The following is an 18636-nucleotide window of genomic DNA, read 5'->3' on the forward strand; positions in this document are numbered from 1 at the left end:
ATTTGCTATGATTAAGGTTTGCATTGACACCCAAGTGCGATGGTCTTTCGCCTTGTGGTGGTCTGGGAGAGCTAGCTCTGCGCGCGCGTGGAGGAGAAGCCAGATTTAAACGCTGTGTAACATCCACTGAAGGGTCTATTGACAAAGATTGGTTTTCACTGACACTCATTGGAGCTGATTTAGGATTACGATTGTCAATGATTGAAACAACCCCGGCATCGTTCAATAAAGATAAACTGTTTTCAGAGATCCCAAGAGACTTGTTCGACTCTTTCGTTTGGAAAGCTTCTCCGGTTGGCTTTTCAACACAAGGCGACTGATTTCCGTCACCAAGTCGGTGATCATCGTGAAACATTCGGAAATCTCCGTTCGAGGTTAAATCGGAAGTAGATCGTTTGACTGTGGCAGCCGCAGGTGTAGTTTGCCTTTGCTTTCGAGTTTGCCCTTCGTCTGTATGCGATCGTTTTTTAAATAGTTTGTTCTGTGAGCCGTTTGCCGGGGAATCGACTTTAAATGATAAATCGATTTTCTCTGGCTTCTTTCTGCTGTTCAAGATCTCTGATGAAAGCTTCCTACTGCCCAGTTTTGGCGAGCGGGGAACATTTTGTATCGCCCCTACACTTGTTTTTTGATCATTGTTCTCTTTCGATTTATTTTGAGGCTCATTAGAACTCTCATTGACACCAGAAAGACTGCAAATTGTATATCGTCGTCTCCGCACGGAAGGACTTGAAAGAATGTCTGAATTAAGACGAGAATCTGGGGGCGTGGGTTTTCTCGCGGGCTTTGCTTCAGAACTTTTCACGTCATCTGGACTGGTGGCTTGCCCCTTTGTGTCTGTGCTGTTGTTTTCAGTCTTTGTTTTGTGTGGAGTTTGCGAAGAAACAACAAATCCTTTTGAGCATTTTCTCGGAGTGTTCTTTCTCGGTAATACACCTTCTCTGCTGTTTTCCATCGCTGAGTTTTCCTCCCCGGATGAAGTGGCTTTAGATTTATACGCTTCTTCGTCGTTTCTGCTGTTACCCGAGTACACCGCTCCGTTATCATTGTTTAGCTGTGTCGTTGAATTTCCAATTAGCGGTGCTTCGCTCGCTATAGCGGTTTCTTTCGCTTTCTTGCCAGGTGGATTTTCCAGCTCGTTCAGCATTTTCTCGTTGTAAGGTTCGTCATCGAAGCATGTGACCTGAATCGATGGCATCGACTTCCACATAGCGCCCGCTTTCTTCTTCATTCCACTGTGAATATTCCCTTCAAAATCGCCCATTTGTTCCAAAACCCTGCTAAACTGAGGTGAATTAATCATGACGTTTAAAGCTGGCATTTCGTTTCCGCCGTCTATGTTTTGGCAGCTGAAAGACTCTGTCGTTTCCATGCGGAAAAGTCTCTTTTATCTCTCTGAACTTCGCCCACGGTTTTTTAACTTCGCTTACGTTTGACGCTACTACCTTTCAAGTTTATTTTCGGAAACACAACAAGGTAGTTCATTAAAGCACTCTGCTAACGAGCCACACACAAAAGCTATTGTATGTCTGATCCAAGACAACCGTTACTTTGAATTCATAAACCTTCCAACACAAACATAATTAAAAGGAAAACAAATCAAAGTTTACCATCAAGTGCACGATAAACCGGACTTCGTCTTTCGCAATACCGTATCTAACAGAACTATTTAGGTTTTCTGGTCGATTAGGTAGACTAAGCTCTTTAAAAAGGCCGCTTTATTCTGTTCAGTTAGCCATCGCAAATTGCAGCTTAAAAGTGAAATGATGAAGGCATGATGCGAATACAATTAACTTAATCTCAATGAGCGCAAATCCTTTGTTCTCCAAGTTTTACGTACGCTGTTAAAAATTTGCATTGAACACGGGTGCAGAATAGGCAAAGTTTTAAGGTATCTAAAAAGTTACAAGAAACCAGCCATACATAAGCCAAACAAAAAGTGTCAAATAATCATATCGAGTTAACCTTTCTGGTCAAAACAGTTTCGTTCGATATATATCGGAAACTAGAAACGTGACAGGATAATGACACAGCAAAAAGACTGACGATAAAATAAATGATCTCAAAACAAGGCAGTTCCCAATTAGTTATTGTTTTCGCTCTTTTATTTGCTTGTCAGTTTGAAATAAATTGGCGATAAAAGATCAATTTGATAGCAGTTCCAGATATTGTTGCTCGACAGTTTCTCTACAAAAAAACAAGCTTCCGTTTTTGCTTTTATTGCCTTAAATTAAAAAGTTTATGTATTCCTATCATTGTTTACTCACGTAGTACGGATATCATACGCAAATTACACACAGTTCTGTTATAATTATCAAATAATGGCCATAAGGCGCTCATTGTTTAAAAGAAATGTCCGTTTATATTTTTGGTGTGTTTCCAAGAAAGTCGAAAATATACCCAGACCATGGGAAGAACACAAAAATATTGGTTTGAAGTGCCCGTCTGGCCTCATGCGAAGCTGATATAACGGCCTTAGTTCCGCAGCAAACTTTCGACACCAGTGCGTTCGACCAAAACATAACATGGTATCGCTCCATGACGACATAAGAGGACAATAATCTCGCGTGGGTGGTATTTTGCATCAGTGACGTGAAGTGGTTAAGACGGAATCCACTATGAAGTCGAGTAATATTTATTAAAGTTGGACAAAAATCAATTTCCAGAATAATTTAAATCCTATTGCGTTATTTCCTACCCTTAATAAAAGGTAAAGATGTAGGTAATTATCCGTGATAACACCAACAACAATTTCTTATCAGAGTCTGAGAAAATGAATTTCAAAGTTCACAAGGTATGGGCAAAATCTCACGTGTAGCCATTTTGTAAATTCGTCTTAAGCGATTCAGTGGAATTCAGCGGAACTTCAAAATGGGTTTTCGATGTGTGGTGCATGTTGTTAGAAAAGATTTCTTTTGATAAGATATTTGAAGCAGTAACAAAAAAGTTTGCAATAAGGTGGAAATAATTCTGGTACAACCATTTCTTATCAGAGTCTGAGAAAATGATATTTAAAGTTCACAAGCTATGGGCAAAAGCTTACATCTTTTAAGCGATTCAGTGGAATTCAGCGGAACTTCAAAATGTGTTTTCGATGTGTGGTGTTGTTAGAAAAGATTTCTTTCGATAAGATATTTGAAGCAGTAACACAAAAGCTTGCAATCAGGTATAAATAGTTTTGGTACATAATTTTGTCCAATAACTACTCAAAGTCCTGGCGGATTTCCTCTTAAGTGTTATCACGTAGCCCAGTAGAAAGAGAGAAAAAGAAGAACGCACAAACTGTTTAAAATGTATTTAGTGTCACGAACTGTTTTTGCGACATAGTTTGCGTCTTTTTGTTTGTTCTCCTTTTCCAGTAAAACTGCACCCGGCAAAGTCCAAATCTTTCAAATCTTTCCCGGTGTTGGTTCCATTTCTGTACAACCTCTCGTTTTTAGATTTTTTTGCTAAACATAATTTCATGCCACTGCAGTTGAACCTCGCGTAAGAGGAGGAATCGGTTTAAATGCAGACGACCATACGTAAATTCACTCAAGTGGAAGAGCAGGCCAGCACGAAAGAAAATTACTTCGCACGAGGAGACATAGGGAAAACCACAACGCACTGTTTTTATACCGGACCTCTTTTAACGGAGATAGTTAGGCCCGAGCTAGAAAGGTAGTGGTTGCCCCCTAGCTCTATTTTGGTTAAAGACTAGTAGTCATTATACATTTTCAAGAAATGAGTATTAAACACTGATATTTATTTAAAAAAACGTTTAGTAGATACAGTCATTGAGTGTATAGGTCTGTATAAGCTTTTTTCCCCACAATTCCCCCGTTTTCGTTTTGAAATATATATATATATATCAAAGACCTAAAAGGCATAAATAAAAACAAAAATCAATCAAAGATTACTCTATGGCGGCCATCTTTAAGACAAGGGCACAAATTAACCCCCTTTGAATTATAAATATTCGTATCCCAAATAGCGTGCATGCTATGCAAAACAATTTTGATTTTTCCCCTACTTTTCCATATTCACTAATTTTTTGTCACATTAATGTAGACGCTAAATACGTATAAAGGTTTGGTTCTGAAAAATTGTTCCAAGATTGCTGGTCTCACACAGAAATCTAATGAGCAACAGATTCACACTACTCCCTCCTCATACCTTTTTATAGGAAATTAACGCTTGTGTTAATTAAGGTATTTGAAATTAACGCGACTTAAATTAACGCGAATTGAAGGAAAAATTACTTCCCAATAAAGGAAATTAACGCGAAAGAGGGGTAACATTTCAAAATGAAGGAAATTAACGCGACAAACAAAAAGGAAAAAAAGACTTGTTGAGACAACAGGAGCAAGTTTACTTTAACACAAAGGAAACTGATCACCTTGAGCGCTTTTCACAGTTTTAGTGATCCGGCAGATTTCCACCCTGATGAAATAATGTCTTTTCATATTTGTCAAAGACGGCTGGACTGTATCGAGAAATTGGTTCCAAAATAATGGAAATTAAGGTCAAAGAAATTAGCGCTCCACTTAATTAACGGCGCGGAAATTAACGTTAACAAAAATTAACGCGAATTTTTGAAATTCGCGTTAATTTCATGAAGCGTTAATTTCCCAAACACACGAATAGTGAACAACGCTGTCACGCAATTACAGTCCTCGATGTCACGCTTTGCGTCAATACTTATAGGTCTCCTGAAGTCTGTACTGCATCCATTCCCCTGATGTGATTGGTGGATACTTGTTCGAGCCATCCATGCAAGTGATGAGCGCACTGATATCTGGATCAACAAAAAACGCTAAAGAACGGCGAGGAGAGCGCCGCTTGATTTCGTTTTCAGGTATCAGCACTCGATGAACCTAGGTGAAAAAAAGTGCAGCTAAATGTTAAGTGAAATCGTATCTTTCCGGCGAGTTTCCCTAATGGTCGCGGGTCGCGGGTCGCGGGTCGCGGGTTTCAAGTCGCGTGTCGCGGGTTTTAAATAAGTCGCGGGATTTGAAAAAGTCGCGGGTTTTGAAAAAAGTCGCGTGTTTTTAAAAGTTGCGAGTTTTCGATAGAAACCATTTATTTCTCAGTAAAATTCATTCAAACAAATTAAAACTCGTTTTCTTGGGAACTACGTTACAAAGTAGCCAATTACTTTGCGGGTTAAACAATCAAATTACGAACTTCGGAACAAACTCCCCAACTTTGGTCCGGCTAAACTTCCCAAGTTTGCAAGTTGAGGAGGAACAAGACATGTTGCTCGAAAGTCATGGTCATGTCGGAAATTCAGGTGAAGAAAACATGGCAGCAGCGGTAATGCTCCAGCGATTCCAGTGGCTAGAGTTACAAAATATTTGGTTGAAGTTGAAGAGCCTGACGTCGTTTCGCATGAGCGATCTGCCGATAAATAAATTTTACGTCGGCTGAAATTTGGTCAAATTTAACTTTTTATATACAGCAAATACATACATGTTTTCTTCCGATGGTTTAGCGAAGCAAAACCATTTCTGTCAACATAACTACAGAAGGGTTTTTAAAATCTGCGCCAGTTAAAAATATTTTAAAGAGTTTTTGCCTCAGAATACTAGTAAAATATATTTATCAACCGTACGCGTTCAATCATGAATACTTTGGTTCAACTTCATGATCGCTCGCGCGCAACGTTGTTTTCAAACTTAAAAGCTTGATTGCAAATCATGCAATGTTTGATACCCAATTTAAACATTTTTTTTTTTCAGGACGTGATGCAACGGACGGTATATGTAATCCTTATATTACTGTGGGTCAGAACGTTGATACCGACGCCGTGCTTGTTCAAACAACTATTTTGAAACTCGAGCAGCTAGAATCGCTGAAATATTTCTGCCACCACTTTGTAACGTGTCTCGTTCCTCCTCAACTTGCAAACTTGGGAAGTTCAGAAGTTCAGTCGGCAAAGTTTGGGAAGTTTGTTCCGAAGTTCGCAATTTGATTGTCTAACTCGCAACGTTACTTCGTAACGTAGTTCCTAAGAAAACGCGATCATTTTAAAACCGGCGTCTTTGCAACCGGTTTAAATTTGTTTGAATGAATTTACTGAGAAATAAATGCATTCTATTGAAAACTCGCAACTTTAAAACACGCGACTTTTATCAAAACTCGCGACTTTTTCAAAACCCGCGACTTATTTAAAACCCGCGACACGCGACTTGAAACCCGCGACCCGCGACCCGCGACCCGCGACCCGCGACCCGCGACCCGCGACCCGCGACCCGCGACCCGCGACCATTAGGAAAACTCCTTTCCGGCGGGGGGTCGACAATGCACTCCCCCGTGGGGACTCCCATATAAAAATGACAGGGGTGCTCATCGGAACCTTTCGAAAAATCTCACTTTTGGGTACCAATCCACAAATTGTGCACCCTAAAACGTACGACGAGCACCCCCGTCAATTTTACATGTCAGCCTCCCCCCCCCCCCCTATCCATTTTCAAATATTTCCACTCTAGACTGCAATGCAATGCATCAGTGTATTGGATAGGCGAAAACGCATCAACAAAAAACGCACTTTTTTAATAGTGTAGACGGGGCCTAAGATTCGACTTCCGAAATTGCACACTGATAAACGTAGCTATATAATATAGAGATCCAAACTGGTTGTTGCATGCTTTTGAACTATTACGCGTAATGATCAATCGAGTAGATCAAAAATGGAGGTTTTCATGTCGTTTCTCAGTCGAGCGGAGGACAAAATAACGCGCGGAAAGAGACATTGACAGATGTTGCTCTGCTCGCACCAGATGAAGCTTAAAATCCTTTCTATTGCACGAGAAAAAGCAAAGCTCGGGTTGTTACGTAAGTATACTAAGTTTCTTTGCCTTTTTGTGTGTTTTAAGTCACAACATACCGTAGATTTGAGTTTGTCACTTGTCCATCTTTGCATTAGGTCACCAATGTTCACCACCACTGTTCCTTCCATGGGTGTGGCAGCTACAAACTCTCCACTGACATGGGATACCTAAATGAAACCAAATGTAAAAGTTGTCTTCGTATAACAAGTTATTTGAAATCAAAAAGTTCAATATTGATTTGACGGACAAGAACGATCAAAAGTAACCCTATAGGTAGGAAAAGTTAACAAGCGCCCACCCCCACCCCCCAGAAAGAGGGCACACTGACTATTATTGACTGATTAAGATTGAAATTGACTAAGTACTACTAAGGGACTACCCAGAAGACCGCGTTTTCTTAATATTTTACAGAAAGTTTCACGAAACAGTTAAAATTCTGCGTTGGTACATCTTCACGTTTTGCTATTATATATTGTTTTCTTGCAAAATAAACGTACTTTTTGCTAAAAATGGTGAAAATTTAATAAGCACCCATCCTCGAATAAGCGCCCATTCTCAAGGTCCAATTGAATAAATACGGTAATAAAGTTATTAAAAATAAAAAATAAAAAAATAGGTGGCTTTAAAGCGTGATATTATGCAAATGTACTAATCATCAGTAAATTACTTTGCGAAGTTAGTAACAGAAAAAAATATCCTGTCAAGATTCTGTCCTGTTTTCACCGAAATTGGCAACCCTCCTCATGTTTTTTCTCAGAATAGCTAAAACCTTTACACTTCAAATGAAAAAAGAAATTAATTTTTAATTGAATAACGTTTCAGTTGCCTGTTAATTAAACTGTGTTCCTCTATTTGTGGTTTTAACAATAATTACATGGTAGAACGTTTCAACTATGTTAAGTCTGTCTTTAGTTATCAAGGACTAGCAAGAGTCACCTCTGAGCTTCCATTCTAACCTCAAGTCCACCAGCATTATCTTGAATCAGCAGTGCAATTCCACCATAATCTGTATGTTCCCCACAGCGTATTTGCCCTGGCTTGACTTTACTGATGTCTGTTATCATCGGGTAGTAGTTACATCTAAGCTGGGTGCCGCCCAATAGAGTACCCCTCTTATCATAGGCATAGGCAAATGAGTCAGGTTTCTGTTTGAAAAACACCAACAAAAACCTTAAGAAATTTGTCTGGTGCGTATGGATCACTGTAAATCTGTGAGAGAGCGATTTTCGATCGAGTGTTGTAAAAAAACAAAGTAATCACTCTAGCTATAGCTAGTCACAATAGACACAGACAATCACCTAATGTAGTGATGCAAAATTACTTTCAACACTGAAGCAAAAACTGTTCTATGAGTCCACTCCTCATGCATGAATTTAAGTATCAGGTAAGGTTTAGCATATTAATCATCACAAAGAACTATGCAAGGTTTGATTGGATAGGGATGAGATGCATCTTTAGATGTTTCAGAGAAACAAGACGATTTCCTTTGAGCAAGTATACCAGTCAAAAGTCACGACTTGCAAAATTAAAGGTTTTTACACATTCTGCAAATCAATTTTAAATGATCTGTAAAATTACAAGAGAGTAACCTGCAATTAGGCAATTTTTTTTAACAATAGGCTTAGACTGATCACTTGACTAGGTAACCCAGTTCTGTGTCATATAAGGGTTTTGTGAAATGACATATTCCCTGGCATAAAATTTGAACTGACTGTTATATGGTCCTGGTGACATGTGATCTGCTAAATAGCCAGGAGGCAAAATTTATTGTTATATTAATAATAATACTAAATATAGGATAGACTAACATTAAAGGTAAACAGTGCATTAGTTGTGTAGCAGCTCACATAAGCTAGTAATTCTACTGGTCTTCTAGTAAAGCAGTTGCAAAAGTGATGACTGTTTCAAACAGAGCTTTTAGATGACAAACCCTGCAGAGCAACAATTCGCCTGCCGAATGCTTAATGTTTGGAACGCTGTTATTTGCCAGTTGTTAGTTATATGGTAGGTATTTCACGTAGGAACCAGTCAAGCTTCACTGGTTTCATTGTTTTATTGGATTCTTTTGTTTATTACTCATCAAAACGGCGCTGCCAGCAAAAAGAACGGTTTTTGCATACGTTATTTCTTGAAAATGAAAAAAAAAAAATCCAGCGAAAAAAATACAGGACAGACTGTTTTACACATGAAAACAAACCTACATGGGAAATTTAAAGTTGTTTTGACAATGTTGAATTTAAACCAAAAATCGCTACCACCCTTTTTGCACCGAACCCTTCAATTGTTCCTGTTGTTTGTTCTCTCAAAGGGTTAAGCAAACAATAATTCATCTGATGAGACCTTGCAAGAGCTGCTGCCTGACCCCAATGCATGTTGAGCCTTGGGTTACAGTTATGTAATTGAAGCCCTTTGCATGTATTGCAGACCTATGATGCTAGACTATGAAACCAGAATCAACTTTTTTTACATCTGAACAATCATAGGTAAACTTATATGAACCTCACTTAAGCCACCCAAGACAATTAAGATCAGGGTACGGTATATGACTTACCAAATCAAGTCCAACAGCCATGAGAGATAGCACCCTCAAACCAAGGTCTGCCAAATGCTTATAAATAGAACTCACAGAGCTTTGGAAGTCTGGAACTTCAGCATTTGGCCAGTTCTGCAAATAAGAGCAGTTATTTGTCAAGTATTACTTTTGAAAATTAAGAACAATTTTTCATTATGTATTGAGTAGCACTGTACATGTAGGCAAGTAATAAGTGCAGAGGGTATAGCTCAGAATCAGTAAGAGTCAGAATAAAAAACTTACAAAATTTTCATCATCAACCGCACCAACATCAAATGACTCTTTGAGATCTCCAGGTCTGTCAGGATTAGTGCTGTGCATGACAAAAAATAAAAAGAGTAAACACTTGCCTTGCATGACCAACAACCAGTGTCTCAATGCCAAGAATAGTCATCCTGAATCAGAAGTACATCATTGCATATGCATTTAAATTAAATCCATAAATTATATTAACAAATTTTACAATATTTTTGGTATTCTCTTTCACTGGTGCTTAATTGAACAGTAAAATGGCTGTAAGTCGGTAAAAATCATGTGTATGACGGAGTAGTTGCACCTTTCTCTTTCGAGCTCATCCCAACCATTTGGAGTCTTCCCATCCTTCTTTGCATATTTCTTTTTGACGTCAGCACTCAGGCTGAAAAACTTGTCATATACCTCAAAACCAGAGTCAATCTGCAACGTGAAATTTAATCTTAATTTTATATTATGGTACTCTTTATGTAAGATAAACTATTTTAATTATTACAAGACATTTTCACGCTTTAGTCATCAGGTACTTAAATTCACGTTCATTTTTTTGACAGATTTCTTGAAAATTATTTTTGACCTCCTTGTGAAACGTCATCGCTTCTGCATGCATTGCGTGTCATTTAATAATCAATGTAAGTTTTGCACGAAAGGTCATGAGACTCGCTTATGACCAGTTTATCACCGGCATTCATGTATTTAGTCAATTGTACTTTAAAAATACAGGTCAAGGTATGCGAAGAGCTGCGAGCATACAACGATAAGCGACGAAAAAGGTCGCGTTAATTCATTTACACATGTCCAGCCGATCGCGCCGATCGGCCTATACAAAACCTGACAAAAACTCAAGACTCACCACTTCTTGTGGAATTCCATGGTTCTTGAGATAGACAAATCCAATCGTACTAAAAGCTTGATAAATCTGATCAGCAAGGTCTTTAATGGCTTCATCGTTTTCGTTTAAAGCATGCTTGTTCTTCAGGCTCATTGCACTGAAGTCCACAACAGGAATACCTGAAATGTTGACCGCCATGTTGTAATGCACAGTGCTTTGCATGACAATTTCCTGTTCACAGATCCACCCCGTCACGCACCCGTGACTTGACCGGAAGTTGGGAAATCACAAGGCCGAGTGAAGTACAGCATTTCACAAGAATTTGAAGTTCAATCGAAAGAACACGACAATAAAAGCACACCAGAAAAGGTTTCAAATTTTACTATAGCTTTTCGAAGCAAATACAGAAATCTTTTTCTATCGAAATTAAAATCCCTTAAACCCTTACAGGTACCGGCTTGTTGTTGTGATGAAATAATAAACGGCACGCAATGCATGCAGAGGCGATGACGTTTTACAATGTTATGATGTCTTAGTATTGGCTACCCAGAAACTTGCAACCTTTCTTGTATTTTAAATCTGCGTAACTTACACTACAAAACAACCTTCCAATACATTGCATGCATACATACAATATGACAACATACGTACATGCACTACGGCTCACCACTTTCTTACAATGTTATTGATTTACAATATTGAACATTTTCAACTGAGACATGACTTAAATGGAAGTTAATACCCACAAAAACTTTTGTTTCCCCCCCCCCCCCCCCACATTGCATCGAAGATCCGTTCAAGATTTTTTGAGTCATAAACATGCAATTGGTAAGTCAAAAGAATGTAAAACACAAACGCCGTGTGAAACTTTCACTTGCTGGCATCAGAAGCAATGTTTGAAATTCATATCAATGCAAAAAAAATCAATGCAAAAGTTATAATGTAATACAAATGCAGATCTCTGCATTTTCTTCGATTCTTGGCTTGCAATCACGTGCCTTCCGATATCTTTTTTTACTTCCGTCCATCATTCTGGTGTTCCAATTACTAACCTGAGATCATGCCCTCCCTCCCTAATTATCATTTCGAAAAAAAGAACGCCTGATCGCAGGTTATCCAAATACCAATATCCAAACATTAAAAAAAAAACAGAACTGTGAAAAGCTCGTCGTTTTTTTCTATTTTCCTATAGAGCCGCAGTCTTGAAGTGTAGGGGGGGGGGGGGGGGCAAGAGAGTTTCTCTTGCAATAAATCATGACTGTCTATAAATCCCCCTGAAGAGTCCTGTTTTAACCCTATTCTGTCCGGGCTTTTTTGGATCTTTTCAGAAACGGAGGGGGACTCTCCCTCCCCCCCCCCCTTCGGTATCACATCTATCGGTCGACATTGGGACGGGTGCATATGTTATCTAGGGGAGAAATATAAAACCTCCTACGAAAGGGGATACGACAGGCTTTGCAAAAATTGTTTGACGCATAACGACGTAAAACTAACGAGGGATGAGTGGGGTATTTACAGATACACGGAACATTATGCAGTTTTCTTTTTGTGTGTGTGCGTGTGGGTGGGAGCAGGGGAGGAGAGTGGGGGCGTAAAACCTATCGCATGAAGCGCGTTAAATTCGTATCCATCCTGCCCTCGACTGACAACGATGTGTACCGGTACCATTTGTCTCCCTCGCGCCCGGCCCATGACGTACTTATTTTTTGTGTGGATGTTCAGTTCTGACGTATATTGACGAGCGAGCGGGGGAAGAAATGAAAATAAAGAAAAGACAGAACACGTGTTATGTATTTAGCAGTGCTAATTGCTCTACTATAAATCAGCTGTTTTAATTAGTACATGTAACAACTTTGGAACAGATGAAAAGCTGATGTTTTCGAGGAAGACGAAACCTGAAACTAAAATTTTGCCAGGTAATATTTTCATACATTAATACATTCTTTTCTTCATCTGGTCCGTGTAGAAGGCCATACGCCATCCATTTAATTCTTTCATATTTATTCGTAGCTTTCAACTACGCTTACTGCGGTACAAGTTCATGATAGAAATAGTAGGCGATTTTAATCTTCAACTTGACGTCTAATTTTTGAAGTCTAACTTAAATTAAGCACTTCTATTTGATTTCTGAGAATAAACGGTATGAGTACAACTGATCTGGTTCGAATTCGCAGTATTGTATGTTTAGCAATCAATGCGGCTGACAATAAGCTAATTTTTCGATTCTGATCAGACGTTTTCCTTGTTTGTTTTAAGAATTTTCTAGTATTTCTTCATTACAGTACGTAATAGCACATGATAACCTAATTCTGCGAGGCGATCCTCGGATTAACAATAATTTATTCGACATTGTTATTCCGACTGCCGTTCTCATAAAAGCCTCGTTACCGATCGTGTTTTCTCGGTTCGGCATCTCGAGCTGTTGTTCTACATTATACAATCCAGGTCGTGATAAAGTAAATGCCATTTTCCGACAAAAAAAGTTATAAACCGATTCTAAGCAACACAAGATTCTCCGTGTTTACAATGGGCCATTTCTAAGTTACCCTTTGCCTCTATTTCAAAACGAGTCTACGTGCGAAACCATTCATATGAAAATGACTGAGTTTCATCTATAGGTCCATTTTCATGCAAATCAAACTCAATTTCATTTGAATGGTTTCGCACGTAGACTTGTTTTGAGAAAGAGGCACGGGTAACTCAGAAATGGCCTATTTCTTTCCGCGTTTATTCCTTGCAAAAGTAGCTTAATTTGAATAACATTCTGAGCTTTCCCCCTCTTATCCGCAGATATTAATAATAATTACTAAATAACTGATTACTGATTAGCTGAACGAAGAAAACACAAGCTGCTAGCAGTCTAAACAAAATTATAGAGAAGCTTCCTTATTTTGATTGTTTACCATTAATAACATTTATTACAAAAATACTCCTTCATTAGCTGAATTTTTCCTGCCCTTTATCTCCGTTTGTTACTTCATGCCGCAAGTAAATCGGCCCTTTTCTGTACAATTTCTGTTTTAAATAAATCAAATGTTAAAAAAACATTAACATTTGCAATACGGCGTTTTCAATTAGAGTGGATTAGAAAGGAATACCTTGTTGATTTTACCGATGACCGTAATTCAAAACACAGTACGAAATACGTCAAATTGACTTTTTCGTTTTAGCACCTTTATGCAAGAAAATCGATTGAGTTTTTATAGAAACAAAGGTGTCCGAAAATCGTCAGAAAGCGACACTTTGATACGCACGCGCGCACCTCATTCAATCGTGAGACCAAAATTGCTTTTGATTAATTTTCGTTTATGTTTTAGATTTCTTGTATTTTGTGAAACGATTGCTTGAACAATGCATCAGAAAATTGGAAAATTTCGTGAGGAAAGCGTAAATTGCGCTCTAGATTCACCATAAAGTCATAACAAAAATTTGTGACCCGCTAAGCGATTTCTCTAGAACTACAGAAAATAATTGAGAAATATAACATTACATTCGCCTTCATGAATTAGTCAATCACTTAAGTTTCGTTTCCGATTGAATCCACTTACATTTAATTTTGCTCCTTCAGTTTGTTTTCGCGAAAGCAAAACAAAAGCCTAGAGTTCACAGAAACAATAAAAGGCTTTTGAATACAACAGAAGTATTCAAACGTCACCTCTGTTGGGTGCATAGAACTGAAAATTACTTTTCATCTAGAACCAATTAAGTTTCAAAACCTGAAATTTTAGTTAGGGTGTTTCTGAAGAAAAGGTCGCTTTCGGGCAATTAACCGTTTGTAACACCCGAGCGTAATTCGTGTTAGAGTTAAAATGCAAAATTAACATTTAAAATCTAAGATCAATGCATGCGCCAACGTGCCAGTAGCATAATTATTGAAAGCGTTTAGTGATTCTCTTGAGAGTTTTATTGTAATGTACGGTTTCCACAGAAACAAAAGTGTACGCAGACGCTTTAGCCACACACTAACTAAACTTTTGTCTTGTTGTGCAATTTCGCCCACAGCTTTATATTGTCGATTCAGCAAGCTCGACTGACTATATAACGGGATGTCATCAAACTAGCATTATATGAAGAGGGGCTTCAAGACTTCGCGCTGTTTTTCAACAAGTACCTGAATCGGCTGCATTTTACTTGAAAGGATTAAGAGCACAATTTCGATAACTTAGCTAGTTCACACTTGCGAATATTTTCGGATAAAAAATGAAGAAAATGCGTAAGTACTCCGCGTCAACTGGCTTAAAAGCCGTGCCAAGCATTCCATCAACGTTTGTAGCGAGGAGCTCGCCACATTTTATGGCCGCGCTCAGCGCAAAACCCGGGCAAGATCATCGTAAAACATCTGTTTACAAAACGTTTGCATCATCGCCAAATCCTCCACGAAAGCACAGCACAATTTTACGAACAAATCTTCCAATGATACATGTTACAATGGATGGAATGGAAGAGCGAAGCGGGAACTCTGGGTCCCCACAGAGAAAAGTCTCGTCTTCAAACGGCCCTCATTGGGCACGTGGCGGGTTCAATGCTGTTGACAAGAACGAGAAGTTTTCCTCGTCTTCAAACGCCACAGAAAGACAAAGAAAAATATCCGTAAAGAAAGGAGCGAGTGTGTTAGGCGAGACACCGCTTGGAAGGGATCTGATATTTCGAAGGAAGATTTCGAACACGAATACTCCGCCAAAAAAGGCAAATAAAGCCGAAGAGAAGGAAAAGCTCTTAATGAAGTATTCGTTACTAGATAACGCGAAGCTTAATAATGACAGCAAAAAGAGAATGAAAACCACATATTTTAGTAGATATAACATTGAGACTTCTCCACTACCGAAAGGAAACTTGGACAGTAACTGGACGGCCAGGGGTAGAACGCAGAGCCTCAATTTTGTTCCAAAAAGTGAGGGTACAAGTATCAAAGAAAAAACAACCGATAAGATCTTCACATCGAGAACATTTCCCGGAGAATCAACGACACACCACGTTTTTGCAAGAGACAGAGCGCAAAGTCTGAATCTCGTTCTCCGCGGGAGTGGATCAGGAAAAACGAGAGCTTTGAACGAGAGACAGAGAGACCTGTACGAAATCATGGAAGAAAAACGAAAACAAACTCCTCCTGCTATTACAGTTTCAGCAAAGAGCAACCTTCAGGCGGAACCAGTCGTTAAAACAAATCAGTTGCAAGGCTCTTTATTCCTTTATTCACAAAAAGAGGATTATAAACTGGACAACAAGCTTTCACCAACGCGAGAAAATGTTCATACAGCGCCTTACCGAAAGGACTCCCAAGACAGAAGCGCTTTCTTAACATTTCCTAGTTTAAGGGCAAAGACGTGGACAGACTGAAGTCAACACTAACGCTAAGAACTTAAGCCTGGTTTTCACTGACGATGCAAGCATAAGCGCAAGCACAAGCGCAAGGATAACAGCTCTTATTTCTTCGTGGAAACAGCTTCGACTCAAGCTAAACCACAAGCGCATTGCATTTTGATGCTTGTGCTTGTGCTCGCGGCAAGCACAAGCACAAGGATTAAAATTTGTCCTTTTTGCGTGATCGCGCTTGTGCTTGCGCTTGTCCTTGCGTCGCTAGTGAAAACCAGGCTTTAAGGTTAATTTTTTTCTTGATTTCTTGCTTGAAAGTACGCAAAATTGTTAGTTTTGGACTTCAGTCTTTTGAAAGCTTCTACTAAAAATAATAAACTACTCTCCCTCGTTTTTTATGAGCGACATTCGCTCATAGAAAACTCAGGTTCGTAGTCTAATTGTTAAATATAAGATAAAACATTTCCAGGAACTTATGTGTTTTTTTTTTTTTCTACGCATTTAAAATTCGCCTCGTGATAAAAAAACAAGTAGCTACTAACCAAACTGTATAAAACGTTTTAAAATAGATATGGTCAGGGGGCGGAGTATTCTGCAATCAACAATGCTTTTGGAAGGGACTTATAAGTTAGCAGATGGTTGTTGTGGTAGTGTATGTCTCAAGGGGTATATATTATATAGTCTGTTTGTAGCCATCGTTTGGTTGAGTTGTAAAGGGATCATTTGAAATATACAGCAGTAAAAGTTACATGAGCTTTCTGTCTTGTAAAACTTGTTAAATCATGTAACAAAATAAGATTATATCCTTATGTTTTTCCGTCGGTCGTGTGAGTTTTATTTCATGTGCATATAAAACAAGCAACTGATAAGCAAACATTTTAAATAGTTTTATTGATTAAGTGCCCAGGGGCGGGGTGCAACAGACAATGCTTTTGAATGGGATTAGAGTTAGCTTTACAGATTACAATTTATTGTTGTGATTGTACGTGTCTCAGAGGATATAAAAATAAAGTTTATTTACAAAAAAGTGGCCGTCATTTATATATTGTTAACATGTAAGTGCACCGAATAAAGGGGCGAAACTTTGTTTACTCGAGCACAAGAAGTTTCCAAACACAGCCGTGTGTTTGGCCTGATTATTTAATTTTAATTAAAGGCGGTAGGTTGAAAAAGAATTTAGAAAAGACAAGTGGCGCCACTAGGGTTGCTTCTCTATATACACGGCATTGTACAGACCGACGGATTATTGCCTTCATTGTGTTAATTTTTGTCAGGCATACCTCTTAAAACAATGCTTCCAAAGTGCCAATGAAATGAATTATTTTGAGTGTGTTATTTTAGACGGCTTATTATTCAAAGACCAAATATAATAATTTAAAAGTTATACTGAATAATTAATATTTCCAGATCGAGGAGAAAAAGAACTCAGTTTTTATTGGGGAGACTGGGGCGAATCAAGAATTGATGACGCAGAAAGGATGATCCATTTGCTTTGTTTACGGCAAAAGTGCATGGAAACCTGTAGAAAGAATGTTTCTTTCACAGTGTCTAAAGGTCTGCGCACACGTTGGGACAAGACGCAGGGACATATCGCAGCAACATGTAGCAGCGCCTGAATCACCTGTTGTTCACACCGACGGGACATGTAGCAGGGACATGTAGCAGGGACGTGTAGTGGGGACATGTAGCAGGGACATGTAGCAGGGACATGTAGCAGGGACATGTAGCAGGGACGTGTAGTGGGGACATGTAGCAGCAACAAAATCATAATATGTACACACACAAGTAACTGTAGCGAGGACATGCCCCAGGGACATGTCGCAGCGACACTTCCATTCGTGTGTGCTGATAATTTTTGGCACGTGCAACACGAATTCCTGCAACATTTTGTCCCTGCGACATGTTGCACGAAGTTCAACGAGTTGAATTCCGTGCAACATGTCACAGGGACAAACCAACCTCAAAGTTCGTGTTGCGCGCGCGAGCCAAAAATAATCAGCACACACGAGGGGACGTGTCGCTGCGCCATGTCCCTGGGACATGTCCCCGCTACATTTTCTTGCGTGTGTACACGTTGTGATTTTGTTGCTGCTACATGTCTCCGCCCAACGTTCCCTCAGTGTGAACAAACATGATTTTGTCGCTGCTTCATGTCTCTGCGACGTGTCCCTGCGACATGTCCCCACTACATTTTCTCATAGTTAGTAACTATGATTTTCTTGCGTGTGTGCACATTGTGATTTTGTTGCTGCTACATGTCTCCGCCTAACGTCCCCTCAGTGTGAACAAACATGATTTTGTCGCTGCTTCATGTCGCTGTCCCCACCTGTGCGGAGACCTTTAATGATAACGACAATGCATCTTATTAACATTTTGCAAACCACGATTTAAGTCACAAGGTTGTTTTAGCATGAAGAATCTCGTACTCTTCACGTGCACAACTCTCCCCGCCAGAGAGACGTCAGCTGACGCCAACCTCGTTTCCAAAATCTCTCTTTTTCCCAAGTGGTGGAAGGGGAAAGACTGGGAGTGAGGTCGGTGAGATGTCTGCAATCTCGAGCCCAGAGACCGCCGGCGGACTCTGGGCTCGAGATTGATAGTTTGGTAATGAGTGCACAAAAAGACGCCTGCGATATATGGTATACTGTTTATTTTAAAGAGAAAAACGATTTTCAACGAAACACTAACTTGATTCTGTGGAAAGCAGGTACAGAATTAATTTTGGATCTGCCGACTTTGATCATTGGAGAGGCGCGGTGGCTTACTGGTTAGTGCGCTGGAGAGAGCGGATAGAGCGGTCCGGGTTCGAGCCCTGGCCGGGCCGGGGTAACTGCGTTATGTTCTTGGGGAAGACA

At 39.4% G+C, this 18636-nt stretch overlaps 2 protein-coding genes across 2 annotated transcripts; one reads left to right on the forward strand and one right to left on the reverse strand.

The window, feature by feature from the left end:
- Positions 1-3673: 3673 nt before the first annotated feature.
- Positions 3674-10668, reverse strand: LOC144641550 (uncharacterized). The gene is made up of 7 exons (XM_078500576.1): positions 10490-10668; positions 9941-10059; positions 9628-9697; positions 9364-9477; positions 7769-7957; positions 6869-6979; positions 3674-4856 (listed from the first exon to the last, which is right to left on the reverse strand). Exons 1-7 carry the CDS (start codon positions 10664-10666, stop codon positions 4674-4676), a joined length of 963 nt encoding a protein of 320 aa, XP_078356702.1. The 5' UTR covers positions 10667-10668; the 3' UTR covers positions 3674-4673.
- A 1665-nt stretch (positions 10669-12333) lies between these two features.
- On the forward strand, positions 12334-16771 carry LOC144642081 (uncharacterized). The gene is made up of 2 exons (XM_078501077.1): positions 12334-12384; positions 14471-16771. Exon 2 carries the CDS (start codon positions 14669-14671, stop codon positions 15803-15805), a length of 1137 nt encoding a protein of 378 aa, XP_078357203.1. The 5' UTR covers positions 12334-12384; positions 14471-14668; the 3' UTR covers positions 15806-16771.
- The last annotated feature ends 1865 nt before the right edge of the window (positions 16772-18636 follow it).

The sequence above is a fragment of the Oculina patagonica genome, chromosome 2 (assembly GCF_052425735.1).
Source record: "Oculina patagonica isolate OP01 chromosome 2, crgOcupat, whole genome shotgun sequence".
NCBI classification, from domain to species: Eukaryota; Metazoa; Cnidaria; class Anthozoa; order Scleractinia; family Oculinidae; genus Oculina; species Oculina patagonica.